General features: G+C 40.7%; 1 protein-coding gene across 1 annotated transcript in view; it reads right to left on the bottom strand.

Annotated features, from left to right (window-relative positions):
• The window catches only part of prickle3 (prickle homolog 3), a 63,722-nt gene extending 45,035 nt beyond the window's left edge, over window positions 1-18,687 (bottom strand). The window contains exons 1-2 of the mRNA XM_039775382.1: window positions 18,517-18,687; window positions 4,880-4,962 (exon numbers count right to left, since the gene is read on the bottom strand). Of these exons, the coding sequence (XP_039631316.1) occupies window positions 4,880-4,962; window positions 18,517-18,558 (125 nt within the window). The 5' untranslated portion in view covers window positions 18,559-18,687. The remainder of the gene's footprint in view (window positions 1-4,879; window positions 4,963-18,516) is intronic.
• Window positions 18,688-19,366: the final 679 nt, after the last annotated feature.

Below are 19,366 nucleotides of genomic sequence, written 5' to 3'. Positions count from 1 at the left end.
ACTGCTAATGAAATAAAGGCCAGTAAGCAGACAGACTACCAACTGAGGGACCATCAAAGGGCTACAATGGCCATTTTTCATATTCTGAAAGGAATGATATCTCAGAGTAAATTAAATTTCAGTTACATTTTATTAAAGAAAACAAAACACCTGAACACAAGAATAAAATGGATTCAAAGCAGCCTTAAAATACATTGCCAAGCAAAAGCATTTTTTTAATTCTCTTCTCCATTAAGTGAGAGACGCATAAAAAAATATTTATAACTGCTCTGAAGCAAAGAGCTATGAACATTCAAAGGAATGGGTGAAAAGTATCTCTTTTATACAAGGTTTTATTTAAAAAAATCCTCCTTGGGCAAAACTTGGAGAATCATGCCAGCTCCAAACATAACAAAAAATAACTACTAAAAGCATCCTTTTTGCCCTCACCCCAAGAAATCAAATTAATGAAATAAGACTAGATTGACAGGTGTGATTACTATATAGCTGGTGCACTAACACTGTAAGTGCATGGGTGCATGATAGTGTGTGTGAGACGAGCAAATAGAGGTAAGCATCCTTTCACATATGATTGGTCTATAGGACAGGTGGACAATACAATGAAACTAATACAGGTAACTGAGAAAATAGCAGTCAATCGTACCTCAAAGCAGTGATGAGCAGGAAAGCATAAGTCAGGGGACAAGTTGGAGTGTGACCACAAGAGGAGAAATTTTAAGGAAAAAAAAAAAGAGAGAGAGTTGCAGAGCTGAGCATCAAAAGTGAGTATTATATAGACAAGAAAGGGAGTTTGGCAAAGGTGATGAGCTAGAAAGATAAACCAGCAATAGACTAAGTGGCAGGGAGTCATCAAGTTCAGTCTAATAGCAGGAAATCAGGCATACAAGCTCTGTTGGCAAGCAATTCATAAAACAGAGAAAGGATATACAGTGGAACTGAGCAAAAAGTAACAGTTCAAGAACTTCACATCTAATGTGGGCAAAGAGACGGAAAAGGTTGGGAGATGAGTGAGAAAACAATGAGTCTGTATGGCCATGATTTGTTCCATTCACGATCATATCAGGGATTTGTGTATTAGTAATGATCCAGATAAGCATGCTTAGGAAATCGAGGAGGCAAAAAAAAACAAAAGTACGTTACAGTACAGCCAGAATGGGATGAGCAACAGAATCACTTACTGCAGCATAATAATTGATAATATTTAGCATCCATCTTGTTACTCATATTCACAGTGGTATCCCATTTCCTTGCACCAACCACCTATGTGTTCTTAATTTGCATGAAGCATCTAGACTTCACCACAACAACTGGCAGTCATGAAACTGGACACAACCACATCTACCTGTGAATATATTCATCCATCATCAAATTCTCCTATTCAGAGTCGGAGGAAGACATCAGCATTACGCACAAGGCAGCAATAAAGAAGAGAAGCGCATTAAGCATGGCAAAGGTGCTATATAAATAAAATGTATTTATTATTAGATTATTATTATTAGAGTGGAAAGTTCTTTAACCTTTTCAAGTGAAACAATGAGCAATGTGGTATATATTATATCTGAGAAGCAGTACATTGCTTTCTCCCTGATGCCAGTTGGCTCCAAGTTTTGTGTCACGTATTCAACAGTTGAGAAAAATAAAAACAGACTGAATTCGAGTTCTACTACCTTTGGTCTGGCTGTATAATCAAAGTCAATGTTTCAGGTTCAGTGCCTACACTGAAGGTGAAGCACAAGATAACCTAATAGAGTATCCAAATACATAGAATCAATTTTTATTAAAATCATCACACCCTTTATGTACCATTTGGAACAGTCAATTAATTCAGTGCTGGTGGGAGGGAGAGAGAGAGAGAGAGAGTCAAAGGAAGGAAATCTGGCATCAGTGCAAACATAGGGGGAAAGGGACGCAGACAGACACTGTTAGTGAAAGAGGGAGAGAGTTTTTTGAAAGATCAAATGCAGCAAACAAAATAATATTCAGGGTCTAGTAACAGTACGTCAGATTATAACGAGTCAGGGAATTAAACATTGCTGAGAGTAAAATTAAATTTAATGAAGGAAGTCAGCATTGGGTACAAGCGAGAGTGAACTGACTCAGGAAGTTACAGAAATGAGTGAATTTGGCATTTGTAACAAGACAGTGCAACAGGAGAGAGGCAATGTATTTCTTATTTATGGTGAGGGAGAGTAACTAAGGGAATTGTTTACTGAGAACAATAGGACCATCTCAGATTCAAGGAAAGACAGTAAAAAGAACAGTGGTGGTTACAAATGTGCTTTTGAACTCTGCTTTGGCAGCAAGCAAGGTTTGAACAAATTGGAGAGAGTGGTGATCAAATAATGTACAAGTGAATACGGAGGGCATTGAAGAAAAACTGTGGCTTTGTGACCACCACATTGGATTTTAAACCTTAAATCTGCTGGTTTAGATCTCATTGCTTATTCAGAGGTTGAAGAAATCACTATAAGATGTATTCAAATATTTGTAAATGTAAATGCATTGTTGTTGATATTAACTATAGAAAAGATGCAATATAAAGTAAAGGTTGTAATCTGTCACCTCAGTGAGTATACTTTATTCATTTTCTACATCTTGCATCTTGATAACTCATTTAACTTACCAATCAAGGGGCTTAACACACAAGTAGGTAACCAACACAGCTGCAGTAGTACTCTATGAGTAGCACACAGAATCAATGCAGTGTCACACAGGGTGTGAGAGACTACTCGATTGCGCTGTTGTTGCTGCTGTGCTGCTAAACATCTGCTTTAGCTGTGCTGTATCTTAGATAAGAACCACCTGGAGAACACAAACAAAAATTCCAGCAAACACGCCTAATTGCAGACAGGCTGCTCACAGGACGCCCAAGGGGCCGGCATCCTGGAGGAATGTTCAAGGATGGCTAATTAGTGCATGCTAGCTTACTTGGTGGGGGTTGGGTAGAATGTTGCGAAACCAAGGAGAGTGAACTTATTTGTGAGTTTGAGTGTCTGCATGTGTGCTCTCAAGCGCAAAAAACTAACAACTCTCTCATTCTACATAACACTAAAGCTGAATAAATATGGATTCAATCTAGATTTCCATCCAGCCCCCACTTCCCTCAGCTTCTAGAGCTCAGCATTAAAAAATTGATGCTATTGACCATAAGAACTCCAACGTAAAAGTATTTCAGGAGTTTATGTCCAAAGGCAAGACTTTCTAACTGCACCTTTAATTTACACCTATCATGTAAACATATCATTGTTGGCTAAATCTTTATTCTTAAACTGGCTTTAGGTATGCATGTGTGCAAAGGATTGACATTCTTTCCAGACTGCAGACCTTCCTTCTATATTGCATACTCTGACCCAAGCAGAATCAGGCAAATGATTAAAGTGACATTAGGTTAAAAAAAAGTTGTGCAAAGCCTCTTAAACCAAGTATGCTCAGTCCCAGGTCGTCTTCTGTGATCCCTATACAGCATTATTATGAAGTGACCTATGTCTCTCCTCATGTGCAGTTCACTTTTTGCTCCCCATGAATACTGCTGTGCTGATGGTACCCTCATAGTTAGCTGACAGTGACTCGGTCAGACTGCACAGCACATTAACTTCTAAAGGAGAGAGTCTTCAAAACACCAAACACCTTTATTTGTATGGTAGACCAAATATTAATGAAAGAATGAGATCTCAGAATTTTCTAGAGCTTTATCAAAGGTAGGGGAGTTTGCCCAGCATCAATAGCAGAGTCGAACCCTCCAGCTCACACATTCCCCAATGTCCACTTTGAAGTTAACTCACTGGAGTAATGTCAGGTTTTCTGCTTCACTGCATGAGTCAATGGCAGAGTCATTCTGCCCGTAGCAGGATCCTCTGCACACACAATGCAGAGGGCCAGTCAGGGAGACCGGCAAGAGACTGACTGAGGTATGTCATCACATAGCAAGTAAAGAACTTGGACAGAATGTTGAGGACTGGCATGACAGTTAGTGTTCGAATAAAGAAAAGGTATTCATGCTCCATCTGCTTTAGCAAAGAGAGGAAGGGGAAGGAAAAAAGATGGGAGGAGGGAGCTCGAGAGGCCAGAGTTTGTGCGTGAAATTCTTGCAAAGGGGCTGGCCAAGGCTCCACGGCAGGGGGGGGGGGTGTAATCCAGTTAGCATGACACAACTTGTTACAGCATTAGGAGAGGTGACATGAAGCGAGGTGATCAACATGACAAATCACCCAGGCGTGATAATTCAATTAGGACAAAGCTGCACCACCCCCACCAGTGCCCACTGACCCCTCCCCTGCTGATCCCCATGTGTACACACACACACATCTGAGAGGGCACCTAGGCATTCTTTTGGTCTGTCTGCTATGCCCAAGTTGAGGCCTGTAATGTTAAAAAAAGAAAGGCCCAAAATGTGACCCGTCCCCCTGGTTATAAGGAGGAGGATGAGAATGCAAACAGGAGCTTGTTCCTCCAGGAGTTCAGGTTACACATCAGTGTGAAAGAGAAAGAGACAGGGTTCTCCTCATCCCACCTACTTCCACCACAACTACATTCTCACACTACACAGAAGTGTGACTCATCCCAATCTCTCCATAAACCCCCAGGCTATCTACCTATAGAGGTGTGTCAACAAACCACCATAGCATAGGAATCTGCTGCGAGTAAAGTACATAACAGATGACGATTTTGCATTGTGCTGTAGAAAAGGTATGCAGCAGAACCATCCAAGAATGTCTAAAAAAACCAACAAATCAGTGCCCATGAACCCCACTGTTCACAATAACATAAAATAAATCATGCCAAATCCACTGGACAGCAGAAGACAGCAAAGAGATGTTAAACATCATGGCTTGGTATAAGAATGCATCCCAGCTGCTGTCACTTTGACTCCCTGCCTCACCTCCAACCATGGATTCGGAATCCAGGACACTGCTCCCCACAGCGGATACAAGGCTGCCCACGGTCTGGATCTTCAAGTTCTTCCTGCAATAATGAGAAAGAAGAAATCAATGTTTGGCCACCAACATAGAAGAAGAAGCCAATTTTACAGAACCAGTCCATCTTAATTTGAATACGTTCCAGTTACAAAAAGTGGAGTCACCACAAGTACACACAATTAATAGAGTGTTCTGGAATTTACTTCCCTTACTAAATATTAACTTCAGCGTCATAGCTAAATATATTTGGACTGATGGGGTGGCAAGCAGGATATGGAATTGATATCGCAGTACATGCTAGAATTGAAATTGAGCTTTGGGAGATACAGTGGTGTGAAAAACTATTTGCCCCCTTCCTGATTTCTTATTCTTTTGCATGTTTGTCACACAAAATGTTTCTGATCATCAAACACATTTAACCATTAGTCAAATATAAACACAAGTAAACACAAAATGCTTAAATGATGGTTTTTATTATTTAGGGAGAAAAAAAAATCCAAACCTACATGGCCCTGTGTGAAAAGGTAATTGCCCCCTGAACCTAATAACTGGTTGGGCCACCCTTAGCAGCAATAACTGCAATCAAGTGTTTGCGATAACTTGCAAGGAGTCTTTTACAGCGCTCTGGAGGAATTCTGGCCCACTCATCTTTGCAGAATTGTTGTAATTCAGCTTTATTTGAGGGTTTTCTAGCATGAACCGCCTTTTTAAGGTCATGCCATAGCATCTCAATTGGATTCAGGTCAGGACTTTGACTAGGCCACTCCAAAGTCTTCTTTTTGTTTTTCTTCAGCCATTCAGAGGTGGATTTGCTGGTGTGTTTTGGGTCATTGTCCTGTTGCAGCACCCAAGATCGCTTCAGCTTGAGTTGACGAACAGATGGCCGGACATTCTCCTTCAGGATTTTTTGGTATACAGTAGAATTCATGGTTCCATCTATCACAGCAAGCCTTCCAGGTCCTGAAGCAGCAAAACAACCCCAGACCATCACACTACCACCACCATATTTTACTGTTGGTATGTTCTTTTTCTGAAATGCTGTGTTCCTTTTACGCCAGATGTAACGGGACATTTGCCTTCCAAAAAGTTCAACTTTTGTCTCATCAGTCCACAAGGTATTTTCCCAAAAGTCTTGGCAATCATTGAGATGTTTCTTAGCAAAATTGAGACGAGCCCTAATGTTCTTTTGCTTAACAGTGGTTTGTGTCTTGGAAATCTGCCATGCAGGCCGTTTTGCCCAGTCTCTTTCTTATGGTGGAGTCGTGAACACTGACCTTAATTGAGGCAAGTGAGGCCTGCAGTTCTTTAGACGTTGTCCTGGGGTCTTTTGTGACCTCTCGGATGAGTCGCTCTGCGCTCTTGGGGTAATTTTGGTCGGCCGGCCACTCCTGGGAAGGTTCACCACTGTTCCATGTTTTTGCCATTTGTGGACAATGGCTCTCACTGTGGTTCGCTGGAGTCCCAAAGCTTTAGAAATGGCTTTATAACCTTTACCAGACTGATAGATCTCAATTACTTCTGTTCTCATTTGTTCCTGAATTTCTTTGGATCTTGGCATGATGTCTAGCTTTTGAGGTGCTTTTGGTCTACTTCTCTGTGTCAGGCAGCTCCTATTTAAGTGATTTCTTGATTGAAACAGGTGTGGCAGTAATCAGGCCTGGGGGTGGCTACGAAATTGAACTCAGGTGTGATACACCACAGTTAGGTTATTTTTAACAAGGGGCAATTACTTTTTCACACAGGGCCATGTAGGTTTGGATTTTTTTTCTCCCTAAATAATAAAAACCATCATTTAAAAACTGCATTTTGTGTTTACTTGTGTTATATTTGACTAATGGTTAAATGTGTTTGATGATCAGAAACATTTTGTGTGACAAACATGCAAAAGAATAAGAAATCAGGAAGGGGGCAAATAGTTTTTCACACCACTGTATGATCATCTGCTAATGTTCAAACTTAAATTTCCAATTTCATATTTAAGCAGCAATTTTTGCTGTCACAAAACTGTAGAGGACTAATTATTTTTTCCCCAAAAGGTACAATCCAATTTTACTGTGTTGTTGTTATTCCTCTAACAGCAGTTAAAACGCTGACTCACAGTAGACCACAGAGCTCAGGTTTATTGTGGAATCATCAAAACAAAAAGACCATTTGAGATTGTCACCTTCATGGAGTACTGTGGAATTCTTAATTGCATGTATTAATCATGTCGTCTTGATAAAAGAAAGTGTTTCATTATTTAAAAAATGAAATAATATTACAGTTACTAAATGGATTCCTCAAATCAACATTTCAGTATAATACCAGAGACAAACAGCTATATAATAAAATTATGTTGTGTTTTGGCCAAGTTATTATTTGAGACTGTTTAGAACTTACAAACATTCACTTTGGACATTTATTTTAGTTTGTCACATGTCTAGCCTTGGTTCTGAAAATCTTCTGGCATGGTGCAAGGCCGATATCCATTCTGCCAGTGGAGGCATGCTAGAAGGTGGAAGATATCCCACTTACTGACACATGCTCATACATGGAATCTGCAGATAGTTAGCAACATTTTCATATATTAAAGTTAGCACTGTTGTGCAGCCTTACAGATTCAGCATCCTGGTTTCAAATCCGTCATCTGTTCTTTGTTTGTGTGGAACTTGCATATTCTGTTTTGCTTTTCTTCCTAAATTCTCAAACACAAGCTTGCTGGATTAATTGGCAATTCTAAATTGGCCTTGTGTGAATGTGTGTCCGAGTGGGCCCTGGAAAAGACTATTGCCTCATTCAGGGTTCACATACTTTATTAGTAGGGGAATCTGACCAGTTGGTACAACCTTGTAGGGGGCCTTGGCTTAAAAAGGTTTGGCAACTCCAGGCTTAAAGCACAAGAAAGAAATCATCCCTGGGCAGGATTGATTTAAAACACAACTCTGTGAGGTACGGAGGAAAATGTAAGTGTCTTAGAAAAAGAACTTTAAACTTCATAAACTGATTCTCCACTCAAGCCAACCAGTATTTTACTTATTTAAAAAAAAAATGTCCTGTGGTCTAAAGGCTTGCTGTAGTTGTAAGCATCACTTTTATGCTGTTCCACACTAATACTGTATTATCTACTAAACATCTGTGTGCTGCCTTGACAACGTTTGGGTCAATTTCCTTCCTTACATTACATTTTGTGGTTTACATATCAGTGGAAATGCCACAACACATTTCCACAACTCCTGGCTCTTCTGCATCTACACACTTCTGTGTGCCAATGTTACCACATCTGTATGGAATAAGGCAGCCAACTCATTGTCTGTAGTTTCTCATAACGCCTTTCACAGCTAGAAACAGTGCAAGATATCTTGAATGAAGTGCATACTGTCAAGAGTTAGCTTGTGATTCCTTGCTCAGGCAGATCGAATGATGTTGCAAGATTTGCAGCTGTAAGCTGGCCTACTATTGTGCGCCAGAGAGTGCTTTATTATGGATTAGTGTCATACCAAGTGTTGGTCCCTGCTTTGCATCTTTAGCCTCTAAACCTAAGTGGCCTCACATTGCAATAAACAGGTACAGAAGTTGTATGATAGAAGGATAATATTGTAAAATAACCATATGAAAACATGCAAAACAGGTAGGCAAAGATTATGCAAAAAATATACAAAAAAATAGAATACAAGATGCAATTAAGCACAATTGTATACAATATATCCAAATTCAAATTGTACCTTAATATATAGGGATGAGTGCAACAATTTTTATAGGGAAAGAGATATCTCAACCCTGTCCACAGGCAGTAAATCAATAAATCAAACACAAGCTCCTCTTGTAAAATTTACATATAGCCTCTTAGGACAGAGCAGAATCAACAGTCAAGATCTTGAAACAAAATGAGCTGTAAAGTATGGCAGTGTCTTTCAAAGCACAGTAGCAGTCTAATGGCAAGTGGAAAAGCAATCTGTTTTCAAGGTACCAAAATGTAGGTAACATTTCACTAGAAAAATAGAACTGGAGGTCATTTTCCAGAAAGAATAGACCAAACAGAGACAGTGCAGTTCAAAACATACCTTTTAGAAAAAAAAAGGGAATGTATTCCAAAAGATATTGCTTTAAGCGTATTTTTTTAATTTTGCATATAGAACTAAAAGTGTAAACTATATTCACTTTCCAAAAAATAGAACTATTTAACTTTGGCCACCTGTGTTAATTATTGTTCTCCCTCTATACTGGCACTCCCTCTCTAACCAGGGGGTGTGCATTTCCAGTCCTGGTAGGGTACTGGGTTGCTGAGGCTCAATGTTTTCAACTGAAACTAACTGATTTAATTATTACCGTTTCTCCCAATCAGGCCAGTCCTGTTCATGAACAGTTAGATATAGCTGACCTCTATCCTCTTCCAAAAGGAGGCCCTGACCCAAGAGACCACTTACCCTGCCTCCTCAACCTCATTCTACACATACAAACACACCAGTTATCACTCATCTCATGCGAAAACCCCCATCTACATTTATGAGTGCAAGGGTAGTGACCAGGCATGCCCTTACAATGTCCTATCAGTATCATTTCACACCACTGCTCTCAGAAAATGTTGAATTGGGATAACAGATGTAGGCACTACTGTTCATTTTGGTGGAGAACCTAGTCTGAGGAGGAAATACATGGTACTGTGTAGAACCTGTGTGAAGATCAACAATCCAACTTCCTGCTGGATGTCTACTGTATATTCAGTACAGATATCAACACTAGTCTCTGTCCCTGCAACAACTGTCCTGCTTATGTGCAAGACAAAAAAGTTAGACATCTTCTATTAGTTCTCAGTCTGTCATTCTGCGTATGAAGCACTTTAGCTAATGCCAGAGTGAAAAGACAGGGCAGAAGTAACTCGGCTCAGAACAGAGCATCAACACAGGTACGCCACACCAGTGTCTCCAAAAAATGGCAAGTTCAGGTTCTGAAGCACAAAATGTATAATGGCTTTATAAAAGAGCTGACAGATGAAAGCTTTCCTGCTCCACACCCAAGTTTCATAATCACAGAAATCTCTGAAAGTCAATCATAGCATTCAAATTTGTAGCTAGGATTCATATATGAGAAGGGCATTGATAGTCCAGTAACAACTTGCCGGTCACCATTATAACACTGTTCTATTCCATCTTCCTCTCCGATCTTTGTCACATTTCTCCCAGTCCTGGTCAGACTCACAGGCTGCTCTTCAGGTTCTCATATATATGCAAATACAGCCCAACATTATAATTTACAACCTGGGTATGTGGCTGCAATTAAATGCCAGGCTGCTACTCGCTAAGAGGCAAAAATGGACCAGTTTAACCAGTAATGTAACTCCATTCTCGCATGAAAGAGCATGTGCAGCTCTGCATATACTGTTGGCAGACTTCTATTCAACATGCAGCCTACGCATCTTTTCATACAGTACCTAGTAAGACCAGAGCAGTATACACCCTTTTGCAAAGGTTTCTGCCCAAAGCTATCATGAGCACACAATTTCCACTTTGAAAAGGGCAGTGCAAATACAAATTCCTCATCCCCTCCATCTAGGACCTTGGTAGATTGCAAAGGTAGTGTTCCCAATAACTGAAACCTAGCAGAACCCTGAGCATTGAAACAAACCCCAAAACAAGGCTGCAGTCAGGATGGTCGTCAGCACACTAATCCTCTCAGCTTGGGCTTTCCAAAGAATTAAGACTAAAAACCACCTGCTCACCATGCCGAGACTTTTAATTATGAGTTAGTCACAGAAGCTGTGATTCAGTGGCCACTGCAGGAGGAGCGGAAAATACTGCATGAAGTGTACAAACAACCAAAGGGCTTAGTGGGGTGAGCACCAAGCCTGGAGGAAGTAGTAGTAGTGTGTATCCAAGGGGTTTAGCAAGTAGCAGATCAGACCTACAGATTATGGACAGCAGATTCCTTTGGGATTTAGTGAGAAGACCCCTTGAAGGGGACGGGCACAATATTTGAGGGATGTAATGGACAGAGTACCACGATGAGAATTGGTGGGATCAAAGTTAAGAGGTGTAATTACTACAGCACCAGCCCAGGATTTTGGTGAGTACATTGAGCCAGAAGAGCATAACAGGCAGAGCACAGGGCATGGAAACAGTGATCAGTGTTTACAGACTGCAGTAGGCAAAGCACCAGGCATGAAGGAGATATGTTCTATGAATCTAGGTGGGTTGGTAAATAAGTAAACAGAGCGAAGAATTAATACTGCATTCACATGCTATTGGAGTATTAGTAACTCCAAATTACGGTAGATTGTTTCATCTTCCCTCCTCAGTGTGTTCACGTGGGTTTCAGGTCAGACAATTTGGAGAGGTCACTTTATATTTGTTACTTGGCCTGCAAAAAATGCATTTTTTCAGGAAACTAAAGAGCAAAAATAAATGTATTAAATGTCTTACTTCATTTCAAATGCAATTTGATCAATTCCTTGAATACCAAATGGGATCGCGTTTTATTTTTTTTACATTTGACAGATTTGAAAAGTCAATGTTATGTCGGAACTTGGACAATATGGATAGTGTTTTCTACTAATTGTCCCACTTGTAGCTCTGTGTTCATAGTGCGTTTACATGGAATTTCCCACTCAGAAACTCAGATTTAACATGAATCGGAGAGCACTTTGAAAACAGCAAAACAATGGCATGTTTCAGAAATGTTCAAGGTGCAGACTGATTTTTAAGAGATGTAATGGGTAGTGCACCAGACCCTGATTGACCCTATGCTCATTGTTTTTGAAAGGTATACTGAACAGAGCAAAGGCCCTATAAATTGATTTTGAGGGGTGTATTGGACAGAGCAATGGGCCTGAAAGAAGAGGGCACAAATCATGGGGCGTGAAATAACAAATAACTTGAGCACAGGACCTGCAGGTAGTGGTCAAGTTTTTGTCAACAGCTATTACTTCAGACTTGCAGATAAAAGGTGTAGTGTGCACTAGGCTTGAAGAAAGTGGTCACTCTGGTCAGAGTTAGTAGGCAGAACTCCAGGCCTGAAAGGAATGAGTGCTATATTGTACATATAACAGGCAGAACAGCAATCCTGATGGAAGAGAATACCAGTGTTGGCAGTGTGCTGGCAAGACAAATAGATACAGCTTTCTATACAGGCAATCGGGAATCAGGATTGTCCTTTTGTCTGGCAATGCTTTAAGCGGACTACGGGGCATTTGTTTGGGTTAGTTGTCTCCATGCCCAAGTGATCACTTTCTTTTGTTGGATGATGTGTAACAGGCAAGCAGAAACTGGCAGCTGAATTATGCTGTACTCTGGGAAGTCGGGGTAAAGTTACAGCATGGTGCAGCTAAGCTCATCAGAAAAAAATGCCAGGAAACAAGCTGTACTTATGACCATCCCAGGTGACATCTGCTGCCTGTTTCAAGTAGCTCAGTGAGGCAGCAGAGTTCAGCAAACATCACCAATATTGTACAGAGGGACACCATTTTATGAAGACGAAGCAAAGTAGAAATAGGTCTGCATAAGCATTGCACCTCATATGAAATTGTACAAAGAAGACTACAGACAGTGGGAAAAAAGCATGAAATGCCAACTTTAATCTCAAAATTTCCACTTTTTCTTCCACGTAGTTTATTTTGTCATTAAAGTACAACATCATAAACTTCATCTTAAAATCATTTAATTTACTAGTTTCTCAAATCCCATCATAACTAAAGTAGCAAGTTAAATGCTTTGTTTTGTATTTGATCTTCAATGTGCTCTATGTGTGTGAATCACTACATGCTTCCGTTCTTTCTCTTTCTCCGAAAAGACACAGAATCCATTACATTCATGATATTACAGCTCTCTGAATAATTAAAATACTAAGATGTATACGTGATATCACTTTCATGATGAAAGTATGTTATTAAATATGAGAACACAATGGTGCAGCGATTGCTCATGTCTCATACAAGATGCTGCTATGCCATGCGTGACCTTCAATGAAATAATTTATTATAACAGTACTGTCTCTTTCAAACGTACTAACCTCCAATTCCTGTTCCTGTCGCCACACAATCAGCTCTGTAATAGACGTTAAGCCATCTGTAAGCTTACAACGAGGATTCTTCAAAACTTTTAAGGAACTTTGAAATATCTTCATAGTACGTGTTTAATTATTATATCCTTCCAGTGTTGCGCCAGCCTCAGTAAATATACAACGCAAGGCAGGGACAATACGTGAACTTACTAGCGCTGCGGCACCATGTCCTTACATGTTTAATTATTAACAAGACAGATTATTTAAATGAAGTTAAAGTTTTATCTGTATAATATAATCAATATATTTTGCTGCATTACATCTTAAAAATGATATCGTCATCATATGTAAATACGTGCTTTATAAAGTGGCACAGGTTGTGTAATATTATAACTGTAGTGCAAGTTTACAGTGGGGTGATTGTACTTATAAGTACAAACAGTTCTACAAGGAGCAATTGATTGAGTGTGTTTATAGTTCTTGAGATGAAACTGTTTCTGAACCGCGAGGTCCATACAGGAAAGGCTTTGAAATGTTTTGCCATGGCTGAGGCAGTGTGTGCTTGATGCTGTATACCGATAATTCTCTTTCCGATCAGCTGCTGCTGTGATTCACACTCAGACACAGTGATATAAATACTCAGAGTGGTGCAGTGAGAGTAATATGGAAATAGATGATGTGCTGTGGCAACCCTTAAAGGGAGCAGCTTAAAGAAGAAAAAGAAGAAGAAGAAGGTGCAGTGAGAGTAACAACGCTAAAGCAGTTATGGTATTTGGAGTACTATGGCTATTCCCTGGACCATTATATTGTTACAAGTTAATTACAATCAGATGCATTACACTAATAAACAATATGTGGTTAGCTTCAGTATGTTTATAAAGCCGCGTCAGGAATGTGGTTGTAAGAAATAAAGGGTAACCAGACAGGACAAGTAGCACTGCTTTGACGCTGGGTGCCGCCAGTCTGCAAAACCGAGCGGAGAACTTGCGTACAACAAGGTATGAGGTACCGTGGAAAAGTGCGTGGCTTTACGCCAAGTGTAGGTTTTATACATCGCGATTTGAACGTTGAAACGTTCTTACGCAACATTTCTGTGTGTATGCACTGTTTATACATGAGGCCCCTGGTGATTATACAAAGTGGCATTGCAGTGGTGTCCATGACCCACTACTTTAAGTTTCTATACCAGCTTTCTAATCTGTGTAATGAATGCTGACCTGCTGATGGCACTGCATGTAATAATAATAATACATTTTATTTATATAGTGCCTTTCCCATGCTCAAGGCACATGTATCAAACCTACAGGCTGCAGGCTCCTTACTTTAAATATGTGCAGTGTCAGAAAAGGTAGAGTCACAACTCTTAGGGTAGTGTAGATTCTTGGCCACTTGTGAAGTAATGACACAGATCTGAGAAAGAGATCCATTCCAGAAGCCAAAGAGGATAAAAATATGCCAAGAGGTCACATGTATAATAAGTTGGTGAAAGTCGTTCTGTAGTAACAGGAGTGAGATATGAAGACACTCTGGGGGACAACCAGGACCCAATGTAGTCTAAAAAGTGTCCTACTAGATAATATTAACTCTTTGAGGGCTGAATATTTTTTTCCAATAAACATAGTTTCTGAAAAGCAATGGTTTCACACAGAAATCAATGTAAAACGTCTGTTGCTGCATGCTGCGGCTGCCAGTTTGCCAAGAACGTGCTACAGGCTTGCTGCCAGGCTGTCTTCACGTGGCAGCAGCGGTCACGGTCGCAGTGCATTGCAATCTGGTTTCTATCTCTTATCATTGTTTAGTGGCAGTTGTCCTGGCGAACATTGTTGTAGGCGTTTCAGCTACATGAACCTGTTCAGCACCACAATTAGCTGGGGTCAAGTGAAGCTGGAACCTCACATTTGTTTTCGATCACTCGTATCAAAATCAGAGTCCGACAAACTATAGTCCAGTTCAGAGATAACAGGAAAGACTTCTTCCATGGAGTATTTTGCTTTACCCATTCGCTGTGATCTCTCACCATTATGTCAGTGCTATTTTTGCTACTCACATGAGCACCGGAAAGCTTGGTCAAACCAGTGAAGCTAACTTTCCTTCTAGCAATGAGAGTCCAACTAAAACATAACGGTTGGTTTTGTCACAGTTAACAGTTGATTACCGTCGTCAACTCCTCCTTTTGACAAAAATCGACATCAGCCCTGAAAGAGTTAAGGCAAGACAGCAAATGTGAGCCACTAGCCTTTTAAATATAAACCAGGGAACTGGGGCTACCAGATGACCAGAGGGCTTAAGTTTATTTCTAAGTGACCCAAAGGTTAGCCCAAGTATTGGGTGTAACCTTGGGATCCCTTTGTGCCAAAATCCGCTGTACTCACAGTTAAAAGGTCAACAGGATAAGAGGTTACCATCCAAAGGATGGTATGGCCAGAGAGCTGGGGTTTCATTATTCTAATTATTTACCAAAAAAAATATTTTTCACTACAGGGTCAATAGAAGCCTTGATGAGGGCTTGAGCCCACTCACACACTGTTACCAGGTTTAGAGAATCTAGCTATCCAAACCTGCACTTCTTTGGGAGAAAACATGCAAAAAGTGCATGCATACACAAGGAAAGTGTGTAAATGCCCAGTAATCAAGCCAAGAATTGAACCCATGTTGTGGGAATCATGCTGCTGCCATATTCACCACTCTAGCACACTTGATTACTGCATTATTTAACTGTATTTGAAAAAGGGGTGCACAGTGATTAACACTGTTGCCTCACATCCCTCTGGACCCAAGTTAATTTCCCAATCATTTCATCTCTGAGGACTTTGCATGGCCTTCCAGGTTTACGTGGTGCTCAGGCTTCTTCACACAACAAAAAAAACACATGTTGTGAGGTGTGTTAGAGTGTCATCAAACAGACTGGCATCATGCCCTATGCCTGCTGAGACCGTGTATTAGTGGACTGAGAGATGCATGTATGCAGTGGTAGGTGGGCTAGCATACTTGTATGACAACCAGGAGCAAATTTTTTTAACATGCTATCTCACATGTGATTGTTACTTATACACATTTTATATAAAAAAGAACAAAAAGCACATCTAAATTAATTACTCATGATAATAGGCAATTTTTTTGGGATGGAGGGATTCATTACCCTTCTTTAATAAAAAATGTTTACATTTTTCATTTAAAATGTCCTGTTGCATGAGTGCTGATGCCAATTCTTGTGCACAACTTTGCAACATCAAATCATGAGAGCCAAGGTAACAGAACACCAAAAGCTGTATTCCATTTCACCAAAAACCATCTTCAAAGACATTTCTATTTACTCTCAATTATATTCAGCCTACGTTAAGCCAGGGTGGAAAAAACTGATTTGGTGCCATCCTAGAGGCCTCATTCACAGGTTAAAAAAATAAGGGGTCACCCCAGGAAACAGAGGCGAAAGCTGTTTATAGGGAGCCAGAAGAATGGCGCCAGGCAGACGGTGACATCAAGCCTGCGTCAGTGAGCAGCAGTGAAGGCCTGTTCAACCCTGGGGGGGTTTTCCTCCCTCTTTTAAAACACAGAAGCTCAACCCATTGAAATGTTGGCAGACTGCCTTCTCTCAGAAAGAAAAAGAAAAAAAAAAAAAAGAGTGCCACTTTTTTTTTCTGTTCATCTCAAGTCAATTTCTGCTATGTAAGGAGGCCAAGTTTATGCCTACAATGTGCAACACACGCCTTAATCAAACACATCAGCCTCCCTCTAGAACAGCCATGTAAAAGACACACACTGGGAAAAAAAAACTCCAAGCAGTACCATTCAAGTTGTAATAACTGCCACACCACCGGAACTAAAATTAGCACCACTATGAAATATGCAGCAGGTCAAAAATCCATTCAAGTCCAATATAGCAAAAAGCACCCCAGAATAATACTTAGAGAGCGGTTGGTCACAAGTGTCCACCAGCAACCTTCAGGGTGGCAGCTGGTCTGTGAAGTGAAAACATCACCTAATCTCACAAGTTTTAGTGTGTGGTGTTCTCATAGTTTTGTTAAGCATTCAGTTTCCAGGTGTCTTTCAAGAAATCCTCTTAAGACGGGGAAGGGGGGAGATGGGCGAGGGGGGAGATGGGCGGGGAAGGGCGGGTGTTACTGGTTGTGGTGGGATTGGATTGGAGCAGAAGCACTACTAATTCACAGTCTCATCAACTCATTAATGATGTGTACTTCAAAAGCTAACCAGAAATTCTGTGTGTCTTCCAACAGACCCAAGCATGCCTTCATGGCCAAAGCAGCAAAAGTTTGCACCATCCTATAATTTGGTGAAAATGGCAAAAAAAAAATTAAATAAATAAACAAGCAAAAACAGAAACACTAGATGGGAAAGGCTGAGCAGGTGTGGGGCAAGGCAGCAGAAATAACGACAACATGGACTGGGGATGAAAAACAGTCAAATGTAAAGCTAACAAAAATCCTGACACCATATTATACCTTGCCAAAACCAGACATGGAGATTACTCCGAATATGCTAGATCACTTCTCAGTCCCTTCATTGATTCTTTACATATTTATTCAGTCCCTTCATTGATTCATTACATATTTATTAATTATATAGCTGTATTGGAAAAGGGGTTAACACTGTTGCCTCACAACCCTAAAGCTCACTAGTTAGTCCTTCTCCATCCCTTCATCAGGCACACTTTATAAAGAAACAAGAGGACATTGAGGCTTAAACATTTGAATAAGAGCCCTTTGCTTCCAAAATATAGAATCACACTCTCCTGTTGGCTTTGTGTAGTCTTAACAAGGTGCCAGCTGGCCTGGTCCAAAAGTGCATGGAGAGCACATCTAGCACACAGGTTCAATGTCTTTTAAAAGCAGGCTGATTTATAAAAATGTAACATTTGACAGATGGTTTAAATAAGCCATCTACATTTGAATATCTTATTAGATCAGGTACCAGTGAAGAGAACGTGGGATTTGGTTCTCTTAACTACACATAAATAGAACGTTTCTGAGTGACCTTGCCACAAAGTTGAACACTGGATAGTACTTCTTATTTTACCCACAAAACTAATGTGTAGGTTTACTGTATGATTTTGATTAAGGCGCCGGCTTGAGGTTCAACAGGATCCGATTCTTTCATGCATAATACGGGTTCCTTTTCCAGAGCACATTAAGAGACATGCAGGAAGGAAGCGGTCACTATTTACACAAACTATGAAAGTAAACTGAAGAGTCCACGACAGGTGACCGATGCTACGAGAAGCATAAATTGCGCCTTTACTAGCCGGCACCAGTTTGCATTACTATAGAGATCTTCGTTCGGGCACCACGGCAGCGCCATGTCAGGTGAGACTTCGCACGAGTTAGTAAAATTCCCAGGAAAAAACACCAGGGCACAGACAAGCTCGGCAGGTAAAACGAGAACGGAGCGCACAACTCCCTCGAGGTCGACAAAAGTAACGACTCGGTGAGAGAGAGGGGTGAGCACTTCGTTTTAGTTTGATCACAGATAAAGACTAAAACGAAAAATCGAGGAAGCCGGCAGTGTATGCTCACCATCACAAGTGCTAGCGGAACAACACAAAACTCCCATTGAAAGTCATGGAGAGACGTACAACTTTCAAGATCCACTTCGAGCGCAACGCGGTACTTACCGATCGCCTGGACCGCCGCTTCTTTGAGCCCCTGGTGAACATATCTCGAGGCGCCGGCTAACTGCCGGACCGAAAGTGACCAACTACTGACGCTGGATTCCGGGAAATAGAGGAGGAAGAAGATGATGAAGAAACTGAACGACTTTCAGAGTTTCGGCTCGCCAGAATATGGAAGCCCCGCCTAACATGTGACGTTAATGTACACCTTTGTTCTCTTTGACGGGACGGTGAGCAATAGGCGGAGCTTCGGCTTAAAGACTCGCAATCGGGTGACGACACAATGACCTGAGGAATGGTTAAGGACAAGACTGGAATAAAGTGGGAAGGACATACGAAAACATGTAGCCGAGGGGACCCAACAACAGTGTGGAATAAAGTCAACTGACGTTCAAGAAAAACTTTTCACAATTCATGCCTATTCACTTTGAGTATGGCTCAATCACACCAGTTTTCTTTTATAGACGCAAGCGAGGCGCTTCGGTGTCGTGATTTGAAAATAAGGGTACATTAGTAAATACATATTTTGTAAAGTAACTGTGACGTGCTTTTTTTTGTTATTTTCCAGTTATCGTAAAATGCATTTATTTTCTAAAACCGCTATTCCAGAGCAGGTTGTGGGGTAGCTGGAGCCTTTTCGATACAGGAACAACACATGGACATGACAGCAATTCAAATGGTGCACACACAAATAAGGGCCAATTTAAAACGCGAAACAACCTAATCTAGATGTCTTTATGCGGGGGACCCACATGAACATGGGGAGGACATGCAAAGTCCATATGTAAGAACCAAGGACTTGAACCTTGGTTTCTTTATTGCAAAGCATCATCGCTACTATCGAGCCACTTTG

Source organism: Polypterus senegalus, chromosome 13 (assembly GCF_016835505.1).
Source record: "Polypterus senegalus isolate Bchr_013 chromosome 13, ASM1683550v1, whole genome shotgun sequence".
NCBI lineage: Eukaryota > Metazoa > Chordata > Cladistia > Polypteriformes > Polypteridae > Polypterus > Polypterus senegalus.
Note: the sequence above shows the minus strand (reverse complement) of the source record. Positions and strands in the feature narration are given on the sequence as shown.